The 20,192-nt window shown below is 38.0% G+C and overlaps 1 protein-coding gene across 2 annotated transcripts in view; it reads left to right on the plus strand.

Annotated features, from left to right (window-relative positions):
- Window positions 1-1,532: 1,532 nt before the first annotated feature.
- LOC144665801 (uncharacterized) overlaps window positions 1,533-20,192 on the plus strand; it is a 36,796-nt gene continuing 18,136 nt past the window's right edge. The window contains exons 1-5 of one of the 2 annotated variants that reach the window (XM_078527100.1): window positions 1,533-1,708; window positions 2,133-2,279; window positions 2,878-2,985; window positions 3,409-3,527; window positions 10,716-10,860. In XM_078527100.1, the coding sequence (XP_078383226.1) occupies window positions 1,645-1,708; window positions 2,133-2,279; window positions 2,878-2,985; window positions 3,409-3,524 (435 nt within the window). In that variant the 5' untranslated portion in view covers window positions 1,533-1,644 and the 3' untranslated portion in view covers window positions 3,525-3,527; window positions 10,716-10,860. Of the gene's footprint in view, window positions 1,709-2,132; window positions 2,280-2,877; window positions 2,986-3,408; window positions 3,528-10,715; window positions 10,861-20,192 lie in introns of those variants that run through there. The other variant, XM_078527099.1, reaches the window with a different exon arrangement.

The following is a 20,192-nucleotide window of genomic DNA, read 5'->3' on the forward strand; positions in this document are numbered from 1 at the left end:
TATATAAACGGTTAACCTATTTAGATCGATTTTAACCCACAAAAACTTTTCTGAGATACTGTACTTTTTAAACTTATGTGGCTGTGTGTTTTTTTAGATCCATAAATAAGAAAAAATAGTGGTTACTTTACAAAGACCCGATTGTTGTGAGTGACGTGCGAGCTGCCAATTGTTAAAAGCATGAATTTATTTTTTATACAACGAACATTTTTATACAAAATATTAAAAAGGTATGCGAGAAATAAAATATAAGGGTAAAGGTGCGAACAGACGAATTTATAAATACTAAAAGAAATATGAAAAAAATATCTGAGAAAGGTAAAGCTGGCTTCGTCATTGTTTAAAGCATCATAGATGCAAAAGAAAACCACATTGTAAATTCGGTGAATGAACCGGACTTGTTATTAAGCTTGTTATCTTTGTAATTTACGGTCTTTATCTCCAAACGATAAAATAATCCAACACCTGTGTTTACTCAGTAATTAATACGCCGAACGTGACAGGTAGCTAGGCAGGAATTAACTCAAGAAACGAGTAGAGAAGGTGTTTACTATTCGTGATCACGAAATCTCTTGTAGAACTGTAAAATGAAAGAAGTCGATTGTATTGTCCTCTTACATGTTATGGTACTAACTAACGTTTACAACAGTATAACGGTCAATCGATACAAACCGAGCACTTAAGACAGAAAAAAGAATTCAAAACAGACGACTTCTATACGAAAAATGTTTTTTGATTAACGGTTAACCTATTTAGATGGATTTGAGCCCATAAAACGTGTTCTGAGATAGTGTACTTTCAAAACGTTTGTGATTCTATGCGGTCTATTGAGATCCATGGGTATAGCTAAAAAGAAAGAAAAACTGAGTTTTTAAAAGGTCTAAAAGCTGTCAATTTGAAAAGCATAAATAGTTATTTTTTTACACGACGAACATTTTTCTTACGAAATACATAAAGATATATATCAAATACGATATTAGGATAAAGATGCGAACAGACGAATATAAATGTAATTGTTAATTCGCTGAAAAAATTGAGCTAGTATAACAAGCTTGTTTTCCTTTTAATTTATGGTCTTTATATTCAGAATGGGAAAAAATTCAACATCTGTGTTTACTCAATAATTAAAAACACCGAAAGTTACAGATAGCCTGACAGAAATTAATTTAAGAAAAGCATTAAGTAGGTGTGTGTGTTATTCACGATCACGAACTATTTTGAGGAAGTTGCTTGTGCGTCCTCTAACATGCTGCAGTACCTAATTTACGTTTACGATAATATTACGGTCAATAGGCACAAACCGAGTAGATTAGAAACAGAGAAGTAACGACATTTAAAATGTGGGCAGCTTTACAGCTTGAGTTTGAATCATCACTGCATGCAATTGAATATATTTATAAATATTTAATACCAAGGTTGTCATTTATTTTCACAAATTACAAATAGGCCATAATTAAAAAATAATGACATTAAATTTTAATTAAGTTAAAATGACGCACATTCACAGTAATATATTAAAAGGGTACATCTGGTTAAGACTCATCGCACTAAGGAAACAGTTTGCGAAGAAAGGAAAACATTACGTTAACTTTGATCGAATACGCACAAATTGAGAACACTGTTACCTAGTTTACACCGAGTAACATGTGTGGTGTTAAGATATTCATCATTCTCGTTGCTTTTGGACAATTTTTGGCCTCAACGAAAGGTAAGAAAGAAGTGATGGCTCTTTTTGTTTTGTTGGGAGAGTTTCAATCCACCACATTGAGGGACTACTCTTCGTCTTTTAACTGATTTTCTTTTCCGTTTACTTTGTCATTGCCATCGAGAAACGGTTTATTGAACCAATGACGAAGATGGCACTTAGCTGAATAATATAACACAAGCGCGAAACTGCCCAGAACAAAACAAAAAGAATGAAAACGTGTTTCCTACAGTCAGGTATGTCATGAGTAAAATTATGAAACGGCAGATGCGGGATCACTTCTTATAAAATAAATTCATTTAAGACAAAGGTTTTGACTGTGTAACATGGCTTCAGTGCTTGCTCCTAAGATGTTTAATAGTGTCGTTTCTCTGTCTACCTTGCTGAAAACGCTAAGAGAACTATTTTAAATTGCTCACTTTTGTAGGTCGATCAGTCGGGCTAGAAAACGATAGTGATCCATGTTTTGGAAACCCATGTAATGGAGGCGTATGTCGCGCCAAAACTCAAGCGGAAGGGTATGGTTATTCCTGCCAGTGCTGCGAGGGTTTCAGCGGAGAGAATTGTGAAATAGGTAAGTCATATACTGTCTTAGGCATGTTTAATTATTTATCTAATTAAATATCGTGAGGAAAATTAAATGAATTGGGTTAGCCGTAAGCCATAAAACAGCCAATAAAGGGAATAAAAATAACCGTAAGCAGTAAAAAAAGCCAAAATTTTAATCGTTTGCCTTAAAAGCCACCACCCCATTAAGACTCTTATGAAAAAGTCAAGCAAATGTAGTGAAAGCCTTATTCGTTGTTTTGAACTGTTACGTTTGATGACAGAAAACAGTGGCTTAAGTGTGGAAAAAATCGGGTGAGATATTTATATAAAAGACGTAGAATAAATCGTGAAATTCAAGGTATGTAATTAGTACAATGCAGTACATAACCCACTTGTATAAACATACGGCTAATAAGGTACTCGCTCTTTCAAAGTTTGATATATCGAATACTGATATCCAACCTGAGGAATATATAATTTTATAGCTGTGCACTAAAATAAAAGCAACCTTTTACCGGTAAACCTAGGACCCCATCGGGCTGTCATTGAGAGCTTTTAGGAAATGTTCAGGATCGAGGTATTAGATGATGTTAACTAACACGTCTGTCTGAATGCTTTATCAGGTTGTGGGGATTGCGAGGTTCAATGCCCTCTTTGGGCTCAAAATGGCGAATGTGAAAAGAATCCAGGTTGGATGAGAGTGAACTGTCAAAAAAGCTGCATGGTTTGTTGTAAGTGCATCAATTTTAACTGTGCGAGTAGGGGAAACGCCCTTTATACTCTAAAAGAGAACTGCCATTTTTATGGATAGAAAGTGGCGAAAAAACCTGTTTTTTTATAGTTAGTTAGACTAACAGCCCAAGTTTTCCATGTGCGAATAGTCGACAAGGAGTGAATTAAAGCAACAGAAGGATTATCGACACACAAGCTAGCTTATGAATGCCACGTTATCTTCAAATCCTGAAACAATCAGAATCGGACAAATCTTCTCCAAAACGTTTAAAAAACTATCACTTAATAGATAATTTCGCAAGTTTATTGATTTAACATCGTTCAGGGTTTTCCCTTGCATGCTTTTCGCATCGGGTAATTCGAAATTTATTTAATGTGAGACCAGGAATCGGTATTGACCCTTGTTTTGATTGGTCCAACAGCATCTGCGTGTGAAGATTTCCACAGCTCTTGTCCCGCATGGGCGACACTGGGTAAATGCACCACAAATCCTCTTTGGATGAAGCCTAACTGCAAGCTTAGTTGTAAGCAGTGCTAAGAGGTAAGACTGTCTTTAACAGCTTGGATCAAATTGCTTCATTTTCGTAATCAACATTTCTTGAAGATAGCAATTCATCTGAAACAAGTTTACGTGAAAAACTTCGATATTTTTATACGGGTCCTTCCTTCCTTTTAATTTGTTCCGACTTTGATACGTCCCGTTTTTGTGTATTTTTTTCTTGTTTGTACGATTTAGGTTTCATGAAAATCTGTTTTGTCATAAATGCTTGCCTCATAAAAAAGTCTGTGGACACCTAACAGTTTTCTGTGGCAGCAAAAGGACTGATTGCAGCGATAATAGATTTAAGAACGAGTTTGCCAGAGGACCAGGCAGGGGTGATACATGCTATCTCTCCGATTTGGATGAAACTTTGCCAGATTGAAGGGCTCACCCAATACCTCTGAAAGACAAAGTGGGTCGGCTTTGCGATTTTTCCCTTGGGAGTTAGACCACCCCCTTGTTTTTTGACCCAAATCCCCAAAATTCCTCTAAAATAAGCAACAAATGTAGACACCGCTCCTGGCTACAGAATACAATGAAATTTATTGTTCTTCCACACACATAAAGACTAGCCCATTGTTAGTTTACACTGCAAGTTTCATGTCATTTGGACTGACAGGTGCCAATCAAGAATTGCCAACTTCTACCCATGTCACGCAACATTTATCAGTTATGCAAATTAGCTCAAATTCTGATCCAAATATCGTCAAAGTCCAACTTCCTTTTTCCAAACAGTTTTTACCATGTTACAGGCTTAGCTTTGTTCTATTAAAATCACAAATAAAATTTTTGGCATCTGTTAAATTTTGGCGACAACAGCTGTTAAAATAACGTGACCAGAGACTGGTTCTAACAAAGAGGCAAGGACCAAATTCAAGAAAACAAAGCACTATAGATCAGTTCAATGAACACAATTTCTAGGTAATTGCGATTAACAGTGTCTGTAAACACAATTTATAGCAGTTAACTCTAGTGGAAGGCAATATTCAGTGCAATATCCCTTTCAGTTATAATAAATATCTCCTAAATTCTGTTCTTATTTATTGAGAGTAAGGAACGGTCATGATGTTTTTTTTGTTCCAAGGCATCGAGGTGCAAGATATGAGTTTTCCAGTACATTATGTGGTTTGAAAGCTCTTGAATATCCATAAAAAGATAACAATCTTCACACTTGACCTTGTAACTGACCTTCAAATTATTAATTATCGTCAACACTGCCTTTTCTCATTACGTATGAACATTTCAATCTGTCCCGCCGTAAGAAGCCTGAAATCGACCTGAAATTGTTAGTTGTCTTGACCGTTTTAGTCTCGAGCTTTCGTTTTTCTAATTCCACTGTGGGTTAAAACAAACTTTAAATTAATGGCTTCGGCGCATCGTGCATAGAGGCAAACATGGTAAATTGTTCGTCAGGTTGTTCATGAGCGCGTGACGAAGCATGAGCCCGGAAGCATGATCAGCGGTAACTGCAACTGCAGGAAATGAGACCCAATGATAAGAAATGGACTGTGTTCAATGACCTAACTGTGATGAAATATATAATTTGCTTTCACCTTTTGCAAGACTTCTGGCACTTCATTTCAGTCAACGTACGACCATGAATTAGCCTATAAATGCAGCTTTGGAGCAAGCTATGCCAGCTTAGAAGACAAATGGTGGGGCCCTGATTTTTTTCTTTGAATTTTCATGTAATAAATTAGATTGCAAGCAGGCTCAAAGTTTGAGTGAAAATACCTGGAAATAATGGAAGCGGATTCGAAGCTTCTTTTACTCATTCCAGGAAACCTCTTACAGGGGTTTGGGGGTGGGGGTGGTAGAAAGGTATTTCTATTAGTTACTTTATAGATGTAATTCACTCAAAGTTGTCTTGGCACATCTTTGAGATATAGAGTCTCTAAGTTGTCATTCCATCCACGGGTTGACTAACACTTTACCTTAAGGACGTTCGCGCAAAAATCTTCCAACATTGCTTTTTTTTTAAACTTTCACCACTGCTAGTTTACAAGTTACTGATGTCAGAAATGTAAAAAAAATGGTGGTCACCGAATTCGTTAATGAGATACGATATCTGAAAGAAAGCGCTTATTTGGATAAATTTGACTTCGTCACTCGATTTGACCTCTGCGGCTTCTGGCAACAAATTATTTTAGATGAATGATGCAGGCCAAATTCCTTTGTCCGAATTTATTTGAGTGGGTCTATTGAACAAATATATTTCACTTTTAAAGTCCTTTTGAGTAAACCTTGTCTTAAACAACTGGATTTTCAAACGTTTAAAACAGCAAAATGTGACTGATTCGATCAAATTTGGCTCATTTTTTGTCAATTGATAGAGATTTATCCCAAAAGGTTATATATTCCGAAAAAAAATGGGGGTCACCGACTGTTTAAGAGAGGAAACTAGCATGACGTGGAGTGCTGTTGCGACATAAATTACATGCGCAGTAAGGATGCGCATAAACAATTAGCGTGAACATCTTAAAGGTGGCTGAACACAGTTTTTCGATCATTGGAGTGGGTAACTTATATATTGCTCTCACGCCCAAACCGTTGCAGCTGACGAATTCAAATTTGGCAGTTTACAAGATCAGCTACTGCATTTGAAATTTTTGCGTGTTGCGTAAGACCATGTTGCATTACCATGGTCACCCAGCTAATTAAAAATCGATCAAAAAAGTTGAATTCGGCTCGGTTTGAGAAAATTCAGTCATTGGATTTTTTTCATCTTTTGTGTATAACAAACTCGGAAAAATTCTGAGATTTTAACACTGAAGTAGTAAAGTTTCGACAGAGGGAATTTTTATTTTTCGCAGCTTTACGTTTTATCGTAATGTCCTAAAATGTTTTAAAATTCCTTTCTTAAATTTCCGATTTTTGGCTATCAACAGTTTTCTTGCTATCTAAAGTACAGCCTTGCAAAATTTCTTAAAATTCCAATGTCGGGTTCGTTAGAAATCTTGCCTTTCTGGAAAGACAATAAAACACGCGGTCGCAGGTTTTTGATCAACTGCGCACGCGCAGCATTTAAATTTTGTTTGTCTAAAAGCCTTGAGCGCGCGCACACGGACTCAAATCGAGAGCGCGCGCAAAAACTGTGTTCAGCCATCTCCCGCCCGGGAGTAGGGCGGGTTACTCGCATCCATAAAGCACATCTGTGCGTAGACTCTTCACAGCCCCCTGTTTTTTATTAATCATTCAATGTGTCAAAGAAAACTTGCTTGTTGCGTCACTGTGGAATTCTTTTGCATTTAAAATAGAGTAGCTGTGAACATCCTTACGTCAGTTACGTGTGTACCAGAGAGGTTCTTTAATGACAGTCGACGCATGGGAGTACCCCCTCCCCTTTTCCGGGGGTGAGGGGTTCCGCGATTTTTTTGTAAACTCCATGTAAACTTCATTCTGGCATCTTTAGCCTGCGCCTCGAAACGCAACCATGCTACAGACGGTAAACAGCTGGAATTTACAACTAATTAAGCATTCAGTGTCTTACAATAATAAAATTACAGCTCCAGCTGACTTCGAACTCGAAGCCTTGTTACTATCTCCTCTGCCTCGGCAACAAAGTCTTCCTCCTCTTCTTCAGTTGAACTCGGATCAGCCTGGTCTATGGCTAGTTGGCCAGTTCTGTGCAAGACAGAAAGTCTACTGAAGTACCGGGCTATTTGCTCAGCATTCAGCCAATCTTCTTTGTTGAATACTTTCTCTCCACTCTCATCGCGCAAAGTTCTTAGTTTACTGCAGACATCCACCGCAGTCTTTGCCTTCTAAGAAGTTCCTTTTCAGATGAGTCTTGACCTTCTCTGAAAAGCAAATCCTTTTTTTGGATATCTTTAGCACCCATCCCTTTGGGACTGGACAGGTGGAACTCATGGTAACGGCTGTTTGGGAGCTTGACCTTGCTCAATTGTTTAGGTAGCTTTCAAAGACCTCTTGGCAAGTTTATTATAATTTCGGCCCATTTTTGTATGGTGTCATAGGTCGTTTTCTTCTCAAGCCTTACAAGGTGCTTTCCTACGTCCAGGTGCTTCTGAAAACTCATAAAACACTGGTATGCCTGTGCATCCCTCCTCAGGGCATTAGAAATACACCCTTCAGTGCACCTTCGGCAGCTGGTGGCTCTTCCTCGACAGACAGTCAAATTTTGGTTGATGCTTGTGGTTCTGGAGATAGGATTCCGGATATTGGTATTGGGACAATAGGTAACTCTTCAGATTGCTTTATGCACAAAACTTCATCCAGAGTCGAGACTCGCACAGTAAGCAAGGTGATCAGTTCTACACAGTTTACATATTCCTGGAAACAGTTATTTCAAAAAATTTTACGTTATTTTGTTAATAATCACACCGTAATATTATCATCCACCTCCCTGCCCTCTCCCCGAAAAACGTAACAGAAAATGTCAATGCCTATGTCAACATTACGTTTTTCGTCCGTAAACTAGACTAGGACTAGAACTCGCAGTGTTGGTGTATTTGAGCAAGGGGCTATTGTCGGGGATTTATTATAGGAGGTCGTACATCCCGCAAACCGCTATGTACTTTGTTCTTCCTAGACCGCAAAACCCTTTCAAATATTAAATACCGAGAAAGGCCTTATTTTATGAACCCTGAACCGCGAGGTAAATACGAATGTACCCGCAGACCGACTCTCAAAAGTGGCTTGACTGAACCACCAGACCAGTCTGATGTTTGACCTTGTTTCGGTACAGACACATACAAACATACAAGAAAACTAAGAATTAGATTAGTCGCTGGCCATAATTTGCACTTTTTTGAATTATTCTGTATTACAATAGCTTAAGCAAAGACCGAGATATAAAGGTTATCTCATTTTTAAACAGCAGCACAGAACGAGCGTAGACAATATCTTCCTAATTAACCTGCTCCAAATGGAATAAGCACTCTCCAATTTTCCATAATCTGTCTGCTCATTTCTAGATTTGCTCCTCTCTCCGGCTTGCCCTTGCGATTTCCATGAAGAGGATGCTCATATTTCCTGCTTGGTCTCCAAAGCACACCCAGCTCAGCTCCGTGCCTCTGACAGATCGTCATATTAGCGCAATCTTCATTGAAATGTCCAGCGCGAGCGAGAATCAAATCCTTCTCTGAGGGATACCAGTCTTTGAGACTTTCACTGCTCTCAGATGCTTTCTTATATCTTTTTGACAAGAGGTCAAGGGAAACAATTCCTTCACCCACGGATAACGAACGGATATGTCACATTTGTTCTGAGAATTATTCAAAAACGAACAAGAAAGAAAAGCCATGTTCAACTTTGAGATGCATAGATCCCCAACTCTGTAAGTAAGGATTTTTAAATAAAACCCGTGCTGGGCAGGGTTGTCCTAAAACCTAGAATGCCGGAAATCCGGATAGGAAGGCCCGGAATCCTAAAACCTGGAATGACCTTTTTTGTGTACGCCTTTTTCAAGATAAATACGTGGAAATAAGTTTTTTTTTTCCGCAACGTTATTGGAAACTCGTAACAAACTTCAAATTCCCCCCCCCCCCCAAAAAAAAAAAATACTTATTTCCTTGTATCTATCTTGAAAAAGGCGTACACAGAAAAGGTCATTCCAGGTTTTAGGATTCCGGGCTTTCTTATCCGGATTTCCGGCATTCCGGCAACATCACGCGACTTTGATCATGTAAGTGTCACGCAATTCTGGTAACAATCAACAATGTGTTTTTTAAAGTGGTTTTCTTATTGCTGGACACAGAATTGCAAGACACTCATAGGGTCTGAATATTAAGTGAAAAAATCATTCACTTTTTAGCCAAAGGGAAAAAATGATGTATTTCAAATATAACTTGCTATTTTTCTCTACCGCTGACCATGGTCTTGGGCGCGATTTCCCACACATTCAGTTCGCTTTCGAAACTATGTTTACATAAGTTATATCAAATGCAACAAAGAATAATCCAAAGTTTCCTCGGATCCTCAGTAAACAGATAAACAAAAGAGTGAGCTCGAGACTAAATCGGTCAAGACAAATAACAATTTCAGGTCGATTTCAGGGCTGCTTACGGCGGGCACAGATTGAAGTGTTCATAGGCAGTGTGAAAAGGCAGTGTCGACGATAACTAATTGAAGGTCAGTAACAAGGTCAAGTGTGAAGATTGTTATCTTTTTATGGATATTCAAGAGCTTTCAAACCACATAATGTACTGAAAAACTCATATCTTGCACCTCGATGCCTTGGAACAAAAAAAACATCATGACCGTTCCTTACTATCAATATATAAGAACAGAATTTAGGAGATATTTATTATAACTGAAAGGGATATTGCACTGAATATTGCCTTCCACTAGAGTTAACTGCTATAAATTGTGTTTACAGACACTGTTAATCGCAATTACCTAGAAATTGTGTTCATTGAACTGATCTATAGTGCTTTATTTTCTTGAATTTGGTCCTTGCCTCTTTGTTAGAACCAGTCTCTGGTCATGTTATTTTAACAGCTGTTGTCGCCAAAATTTAACAGATGCCAAAAATTTTATTTGTGATTTTAATAGAACAAAGCTAAGCCTGTAACATGGTAAAAACTGTTTGGAAAAAGGAAGTTGGACTTTGACGATATTTGGATCAGAATTTGAGCTAATTTGCATAACTGATAAATGTTGCGTGACATGGGTAGAAGTTGGCAATTCTTGATTGGCACCTGTCAGTCCAAATGACATGAAACTTGCAGTGTAAACTAACAATGGGCTAGTCTTTATGTGTGTGGAAGAACAATAAATTTCATTGTATTCTGTAGCCAGGAGCGGTGTCTACATTTGTTGCTTATTTTAGTGGAATTTTGGGGATTTGGGGTCAAAAACCAGGGGGGTGGTCTAACTCCCAAGGGAAAAATCGCAAAGCCGACCCACTTTGTCTTTCAGAGGTATTGGGTGAGCCCTTCAATCTGGCAAAGTTTCATCCAAATCGGAGAGATAGCATGTATCACCCCTGCCTGGTCCTCTGGCAAACTCGTTCTTAAGTCTCCAACAAAAACTACAATTCATAATCGGATTAAATACTAGCGCTAAATACTAGATTTACAACTCATTTAAAATAGGTGACATTTTTTTGCTGTACCAGCAAATTTTCAGAGAGAAAAGTGGAACAATCAGCAATTTAAAACATTAAGAACATCGATTTTAAGGGTTAAAATTAAAAGTTTGTCTTTATTTTTATTATTTTGATAGGTTGCAGTTGAGGAGCAAGAGAACAATCGTCACCGGCAGACAAAATTCGAAAATTAAGCTTAGAAGTAAAAATTGTAACTAACAAATCTTATTATTATGTTAAATGGGAAATAGTAAAAAAAGACAAATAAACAACATATATCAGTGTGATAGTGTTTATTTTGTTCTCTTTAAATTTCAGTTACCTAATTTACTTAAAAGAAAGCTCAGGGCTAATGCCAATCAACAATTAAGCTGTCTCTTCTATGGTCGATTCCTTAGTATTGCATTGTGTCTCCTACCCTTACTGCGCAGAATTTTACGCGTATTTAAGACGCCCGCATACAAATATACAAATATGGTCTCTTTTTTCTATGCAGCTTTGTCCTCAAGAGAAATGAACTGTCGTTTTCTTGTAAGTTAATACGGCGACCAATCCGTCTTTCATTAATTTGAGTGTAGCGATCTCCTTCTTTCTAAATATGAACCAATCCCTTTGGCGGAACAACTAGATTATCACCGGAAACGCGAACTTAATAATTACTCGTAAACGACTACTGTGGCTTCGAGAAAATTGGCTAAAATATGGTATAAATGCTTCAGAACAGTCAAGAAACATCACGTCGACAGCATATGATATGAGATGTAAACTTATCTGGCTGATTATTATATTTTCTTCCCATATCAGTTTTTCTTATACCGTTTCATAAAAATCCTTATAATTTTGCCGCCACCATTTCCCCGAGTGCTCATAACAGCCGTGAGCCCGCAGGGCACCCTGAGGGTTGACCGGTGGTACTGTTAATTAAACGTTTGAGTAGCGACATTGTATTGTCATTCTCGTTGTCGTCGTGGTTTGCTAGAAACAACTTCCACTGTTTACATGGCGTCGAAGAAAAAGGCGAAGCAATTTTTTATATTACTTGAACCGTTTGCGGAACACAAAATAAACGCGCTTGGCAGCCTGTGCGATTGTATTGTTAAGCAAAAATGTTATCTATAGTTGGATCGGGCTATTATCACAATGAGCAACTTCTGTAACCAGCTTGCTGCATTTCATGTTTTATATCAGTATATGCCACGCAAGTGAATAGTACTTTTCGCGCGCTCTGGTTGGTTATCTCGAGATTAAGGTGATTAGCAAGGTATTACTCACCTCCACTTCGATGAATAATTCTTAAATATTAGGACATCATAAATTTGGAACACTGCCAGCTTTGCAGGGGTTTTAGTAGCAAAAACAGAAAATTAAAAAACCTTGGAAATTAACGATTTTATTTCAATCATTATTGGTACGTTTATTTCTCAATATGAAACGTCTTCTTTCAATGGTAATAGTAATTGGACTGAATGGAGTACAATTTAGGGAGTAATCACGCGATTAATTTCAAAACCGGCCGAGCGCGCAGCGCGAGAACGATTTGAAATTACGAGCACGATTGCTCTCTGAATTGTACGACATGAGGTCCAATTACTAACAAAGTTATCAAAAGGTTTGTCACTGACTTCAAAAGCTTAACGTTGTATAACAACGTTAAAAAACTAAAACAAGACGTTTCGACCCAAAAATCTTCGGTCTTCATCGGTTTTTTTAAAGGTCTTAAAAGCCGTAACGGCATTATTTAACGGTTCACGTATTTGCGCGTGCTACGAGGACACAACGTCAACAAAAGATCGCTGCGCTGCTTTGAAGTCAGTGACAAACCTTTTAATAATTTTGTTATGCCTATTCCTGACTGCAATTTTAGCATTTTTCGTCCAATTGTACTAATCGAAACCCGTCCAATTGTACTAATCGAAACCCATAAGGGTTGAAACGTGTAACTCCCTATGATTCGCGTTGTACAAAGCGTTTGCACATTCGTTTACACTAAAAATTCTTTGTTTTTACAACTATAGGACGATGACGAAATTTTGGGATAAAAACAGTGCATTTACATTTTTAAAGAAGATAGTGACCCCTTTGCAATCTCTGAATCTACGGCATCGATGTCGTGGTTGCTATAACTTCTATTTCACATGAAAAGATGGCCTGCTGCATCATCGTCCAAAAACCGCTGAAAAAATCGTGAATTGATCGTGTTGCAAGTTGTGAAAATATCGCTATTCGGTTCCAGACCTCGTGTCTATCCCCTCCCTCCCCGCCCCGGTTCTATTTCTTGTGTTAAAGCTGAAAGCTTTCTGATATTTGAACTCGCTAGAATGGAAGCGTTCTGTTTCTTGCATTTGTTGGCAAAAAGCATTATTTTACTTGAATTTGTTAGAAAGAAAGGGTTATGTTACTTGCATTGAATTTGTTAGAAACAAAGCGTTCTGTTAGTTTTGTTATAGCGGAAAGCTTCTGGTACTTGAAAATTCGCTAGAATGGAAGCGTTCTGAACTCGTTCTGTTTCTTGAATTTGCTATTACGATCACGTGGCATGCTTTTATTATGACGGCGTTTGGCCAGTATATTTGATGAGTGTTTTTGCAGGGTCAGACTAAATGGCGTGGGTGGGTGGGTCGTGGGTCGTGGGTCGTGGGTCGTGGGTCGTGGGTCGTGGGTCGTGGGTCGTGGGTCGTGGGTCGTGGGTCGGTCGTGCGTTTTGGGTCAAGGCAAGTTCGCCCCCGATGCAAAGGAGCATTCTCACCGATTTGTTATTTTTGGATACCGTTTTTCTTTCATGTCGGGCCCACCGTTTCGCTTTTTTCCCTTCATGTCTGCCGGACAGTTTTACGGAAGTGGGCCGAAAATTGCAAGTATTGCTTGACCTTGGCGTGCAGGCTGTTTGCCGACTGAGAATTTTCTGATCGGCAACGTTTTGGTGACAACCAATTTATTGAACGATTTCATGTAGGTAGCTTGGTGGTTCTTCATTCCATATCGATTAAATGATCATGTTATTCATTTATTTGTTTTTCCAATTTAATCAGGGAAGTCACGCTAGCCAATATATTTTATAATTTTTAAAGATTCGTGGCTTTTCTTGGTCATTTCAAGTGAAAAAGTTACAACTTCTCAAGTCTTTTTTTTTTAACTTTAAGGGATTTCTACAGAACACTTAATGGAATTTTTTTTTCCTGTGCATGGCCAACTTTTTATTCCTCTAATTGAAAAAAAAGAGTTTCTTTTCCGTTGATCGCTACTTAGCAGTCATCCAATTAGTGGCGTGGGAACGCTCAAGTATGATTGGTTAAAAATAGGTGAAATGTACATGTTTGTTGAAAGCATTTGCGGAAGCATTATCAAAACTTGCACTGTCTGGGACTATAGCGAAAGGAATTATTTATATTCTTGAAATGACTTAATAATTGTACGCCGGTTTTAAGCACTAGAGATTTGTTTCACAAGGCCAAATCGATGTTGCTGTTTCAGAATCCGAACTTGCAGGTTTGTCGTCGACCGCGGTCAAACGACAGAAATATGCCAAAAACAAGACAAGTACTTCAAAGATAAGGTTTTGATTTTCACAATTTAAAGTTTCATACAATACCGGTATCGTGACAATTTACGGAGCTTTTTGGAGATTTATTAAAAAATGTTTGAAAATGGTGATATGTGAACTTCTCTGCGCCATTTTTTCAAAGCACTTTGGTTCAGATGTAAAACATTAAAAAGTAAAAACACTCTTATACCTGGGAAAATGGGAATGTTCAGGAAAGCGTGACTCTCGCGTGACTAAGTTATCGTGACGTGTTTTAATTTAGGTCAAAGTTAAAATGAGTGAAAGATGTCAAACGAAAGGTGTCAAGGATTCGCGAGCGGTAGTTGTTGTACACTGTTGTATGTTGTACAATTAAAATTGTGGAAATATGTTTATTTACACTCAGCAGCTATTTTTTGCTCATACTAACACATCAGATATGAACGAAATTCCCCGAAATAGGAAGAAAAGCTGCCTATAAATACGTTTGAATGCGGTGAGGGTGCGTCGAGATTTGACCTTACGTTATCAATTGAAGCTTGAGGCTGCAGATGCACTATCGAAGGTTGCGTTTAAAGAGATTAAAGGGAAATCAAAACTTGCAATGCCAAGCACTGTAGCGAAATGAACGTTTCATTTTGTTGAACTGACTAAAGTTATATTTTAGACCATTATTTTAAAATAAAAATGTTTATATTATTTGTGCATATATCCTGCGAAACCAAGAAACAAGAAACCCAGTGGAAATATTTCGACACAAGTTTGCCACTGATCCACACACTGGTCCCTGATTAAAATTCCGATTTTACACAGATGAAATGGCAGAAATAGAAGTAGCTGATCGGCTTATCAGCCAAACTGAAGGAACTTGTCCTTGTCGATGCAATCGTTTTAAGGGTGTTCTTGTTTGTTTAAGATTTTTCAGTTTTTCTGCGAACTAGTAGCCTGCGTGGCTAACTGCGTGGCCGGCGTTCAAAGGGGAAGGAGAGGGGAAGTTCTAGCGGTAGTCTCATGCAACGTATATTGTAACACCTCCATCCGAGGTCTTTGAATGAGTGAGTTCAAATTTTCGGCCTTGTTAAGCGTCACACATTTTTCGGTAAATTTAAAATCCAGAGATAGCTGGTAACTCGGCTTATACACGCACGACCCACGACCCACGACCCACGACCCACGACCCACGACGCACGCCAATTAGACAATCTCGTTTTTGCAATGTGGTTAGTGTATACTACGGATATAATCATGCAATGTTTGGCGTTATACTACATTTGGTGTGTTTAGAACGAGGAGTGTACATATATTTACGTCCTCTTTCATGGGTCATGGTTTTGTTATTGTCCAATCGACACTGTTCTTGTCGGATCGAGAATAAAATTATCCATTCGCGCGAATCGAGCGAATCGGTCGAATCGACAATCTTTCTTCGAGCGGTCTATTGTCACTATTAAATGAGATGCGATTTTCCGATCAACAACTGCACTTGACGGGTCGTGAATAACATTATCCGTTCGACGAATCGATGGAATCGACAGGCAGTGTATCTAGCTAATCGCTAATGATATGTAAGTTTCCGATCAACAACGAATAGTAATTAAGTTCTACTTTCGTGTCAAATCTAGTGGACAGTATTGGACATGGATGTCCTTACGGCCGGATACTAAAAAAACAAGAACATTGAGAAGCTTGAGAAGCTTAAAATCGGGCGCTTTGCCTTGAAAGGCAGGGTTCAGTACAGCAGAAACCACGAAGCAGTTACTTAAGTAGCACTCAGTCCGACTGTGTTTGTGTAAGTCACAGGGCTTGCATGAGCTGTATTAGTGTGCATAATATAATATCTAGAACGTTGTCGAGATTGCATTATTACTTAATGACATGATGGTTTCAATTTATAAATGTATCTCACACAATACAAATAAACGATTGAAGTAGACGACTAGACAATGTAAAGTTTGACTTAGCAAAGTGCAGTGTATTGGTAATACTGTAAGGTGCGGTTTCAACTGACGGTCGTGTGCTTTTCGGTATTTTCCAGGCATTGCACTTTGATGGGACAGTACTACAACTGTTTACCGGGGAACTACTATTGTCAAGAAAATGATCACAACTTGTTGATGAATGATTGAACATTTGTTTCATACCATTACTGTAATAGCAATTGATGAAGGCTTTTAGTACTGAACCAAAGTATAAGGACTGGGAAATACTGAAACCCATTATCAGCCACCTTAAACGGAAATATCTTGTTGGTGTTTCAAGGAATACAAGGAAACTTCACTCATCCCATGTATCTATGTATTGCGGTATTTTGTAATTTTTTGAGTAATTTTTGGGGATGTTTGGCAGGTGATAGTTTTTTTAAAAGAATTAGTAAAATTTAGACAACTAAGAAATATTGAAAATTTAATGTGAATTTAACATTGGAATTTGAAGTTAGAAATTGGCAGACGGACACCAAACAGTCCCGTGACATCCTGGAGTGTTTTTGCATGGGGGTCAACTGTGTGATGATGTTTCCATTTTTTTCTTCAATCCCCACTGATAAAGAACTGTTGTTGGTGTTATGTTGGTGTTATCACATGTCAAGCCTTTAACAAGGTATGAAAGAACACAAGGATTTAAATTATTCTGGTGCTCAATTTTTGCGTAACTAAAATTAATGTTACTCAAATTCCTGATGGATTCTGTCTTAAACTGTTACGAGCTTAGTATTTCCAAATTATTGCATGTCAATGTAAGGCAAGACAAGACATGCCTTCGTTCTTATGTAATTCTCTTAAAAACACATAAGATATTGACTATAATTTTGTCTGTGCTATGGCAATTCACAGTGGGGTGGTCTTGATGTGTCTTTATCTTGTAGACTGGACTGGACTAGTAAAACGCGGACTTGTAAAACGCCTCTAGACACTTCGAATTCCTTGGCCACAATCATCTTACGGCTCTCTTCAATACATAATGTCTCAAAAAAAACAGTAACCTCAGAAAGAAGTCAGAAGCAAATAAGGTCGAAAGACCGAATTTGAACATATAACGGCAAATGTTCTAATGTCACGAACGTAGGAGTCGTGTAGGCCCGTCACCTTTATTTACCACATACTGCCCCCAAATTAAAACAGTACCCTCAGAAAGAAGTCAGAAGCAAATAAGGTCGAAAGACCGAACTTAAACATTTAACGGCAACTATTCCAATGTCACGAACGTAGGAGTCGTGTAGGCCCGTCACCTTTATTTACGATTGACTGTTGATTTCTGGACGGGCCCCGTTCTACCTCGTGCGAGCAATACAAACGACTGCACTCAACAGACGTCAAGTAGTGGAAAGAAAGAAACATATGCACACAACTCATAGCATCAATCCCGTTGTTTTAGTAGGGGTTTGCAGAACGAACATGTGCTATACTGCAAAAACATCTCCACGCTAAAACAGACCATAGAGTGCTCAAAAAAGCTAGAAATATGCCGTCGAAGAAACACACAAGAGCTTCAAACACAAATTGTTTCGCTCGCTAAACCGTTTAGTTTCCGTTTAGTGTCCGCGTTCTACAAGTCCGTGCTTAACAAGCCCTCGTTTTACAAGTCCGCGTTTTACAAGTCCGCGTTTTACTAGTCCTCGTTTTACAAGTCCGCGTTTTACTAGTCCGCCTTTTACTAGTCCGCCTTTTACAAGTCCGCGTTTTACTAGTCCGCGTTATACTAGTCCGCGTTTTACAAGTCCGCGTTTTACTAGTCCGCGTTTTACTAGTCCAGTCCAGTCCTCGAAATACAGTATACCAAAACTCCCCGCCCTCTAAAGATAAGTCCTTGACGGTTCTTGTCGTTTTTCGGTGCCTATTCATCTTCGGCATCTTTCTCATCCACCTCTCGTTCTGTCCTGTGTCTGTCATCACACGAAAGAAAAGCTGATTCCAAAAAAAAATCTGCCACAAAAGGAAATTGACAAAAACAATATGAAAACCATATATCGAAAGTTTCTTATTCTAAAATTTTATCATACGTCTTAATTCAGAGCTACAAAGAAGTTCCTCCTTTTGAGTTATTGATACTGTTCTTACAGTACCTCTTTCCACTAGCGAAATTTTACAAAATTCCTTCGCGGCGAAAAGGTAGCGCGAATCCAGAACAGACTCCAATCGAGAGTGGGTTAATTCTAGATTACTATTAATTAACTATTACAACATTCATTTTTAAAATAGTTTCCCAAGCCGACTAAGCTAACTAAACGTCGAGTGTATCTTTCAGTAAACAAAACATGCCGTTATGACGCCGGAAATCCAGCTCACGCATACTATACCCCGTGACTCACGCAAACCTCCGACTTACGTGCTACTACAGTCATTCCTTTCTAAACATTTTTTTTTGACCACCACCGTACCTTTCTACCCAAAAAACTCATGAAACCGCCCGGTTTTAACCTGTTTTAACCTTTCAAAAATTAGAGCGTTCGAAACTAAATAAGATCCGTAATCACAAACAACATACAGCCGTTTACCAGCACTCTTTAAAACTCCTGAAACCCTTCAAAATCAGGCAAAATAAATCTTTGAAATAACCTTTATCAATGTTTCTTATTTTTTATTCAGTTCTATAAAATGCCTTTCATACACTACTGTCAAACAAAAATTTCAATTTCCTCAAAGTTTCAAGACAAAAGAATAACAAATATTTCGTGCACAATGTAATTTGATTAAGCCAATATTATCACGTCTAAAAATACTTCAAGCAATTCAGTGAAAACCCGTTTTTTTTTCGTATCAACGAAAACCACTTTCGAATAATCAATACATGAAAATAACAATAAGATCAAAAGGAAGAAAGGAACCTTTCTAATTATTTGAAGACTTTCAAAGCCGTGATATTATGCATCCAATCCGCGATAAAATTTAATTACAACAAAATCCAAGTTCTCATTTTGAATTCCATTTTTTTCAGTTGATACCTTTATCCAACTTGTGAAAAATTCCATTCAAGTTCCTATTAATACTGTACATTCCCAATGTTTTGCTCAGGTCTTCAGAAGCGTCTTACTAACCAAATCTAAAATAATTCCAAAACATGCTGTACAAACATTCTACTCTTTGTGACAAACGACTTGACGACCAATTGTTCGAAATGAAAATCGACACAGTTCTTCCTAAATAAAAAAAAAGTTTTACGGCGGAGTCAGGCTCAAAAAATATACCGCAAGATCACACCCCCATTCATAGTCAGAAACCAGCAAACCATCTAGTTTGCTAAAAAAAACACTGCGTGACATCAATGACGTTACCTTTTTCATTTACAAAAATAACTTTAACTTGTCAAAGTAAGTGCAATTTCACAATGGTGAATATATCGGCCCAGTTCTCGGCCGGGTCCAGTTCTCGGCCACTTTGTGTTTAACGCGTTTTTTCACACTCCAGTTGAATCAAAAAGAAAAGGTATTTCCTTCAAACGATAGACTGATTCATGTGCTTTAAGTATCTTGAGTTTGATCGTTCAATTCGATATAGAAAGCTCACACGTCGAGTTTACGCGGAGGTAGTTGTTTGTTTACGGCTCCAAATTCATGGATGTAGTTAAATTCGTATTTTATCCAAAAGCCCCCACCATACGAGCTAATTTTTGGCATGTGAAACGTAGAATAATTCAGCTTTCTGCTTTAGTTAACTTTTCGTTGAACCGTTGTATTTTTTGGTCTTAATTTACTTCGAAATTTTTTCTTGCGACGTTTGCGTATTTGCCAGTTCTCGGCCACCCTGCTCGCTATCACAGCTTAGCGCTTGGTTTTTAATATAATTTCATCTGCTGCTGCCAGAATGAAAGAAATAAATGTTTTAAAAATAAAGTTCAATCTTATCTCTAAGTTTTGAGCTGACTCTTGTCTTGTCTATTATTTCTACAACACCTAAATATTTCAAGACCTTTTCACTGCAAAATAAACCATCTAAATGCACGGGTCACACAATGCGGTTTTGCCAGAACCTGCACATAGGCAACTAGGCGCGTTAAAATCCTTCTTTTCTAAAGTAAAACAAAGCATCATAAAAATAATTTGGGATCGATATAGTATAAATAGGTTTACAGAGTGATTTTATGACTGTGAAAATTAATT

Source organism: Oculina patagonica, chromosome 9, assembly GCF_052425735.1.
Source record: "Oculina patagonica isolate OP01 chromosome 9, crgOcupat, whole genome shotgun sequence".
Classification (NCBI taxonomy): domain Eukaryota; kingdom Metazoa; phylum Cnidaria; class Anthozoa; order Scleractinia; family Oculinidae; genus Oculina; species Oculina patagonica.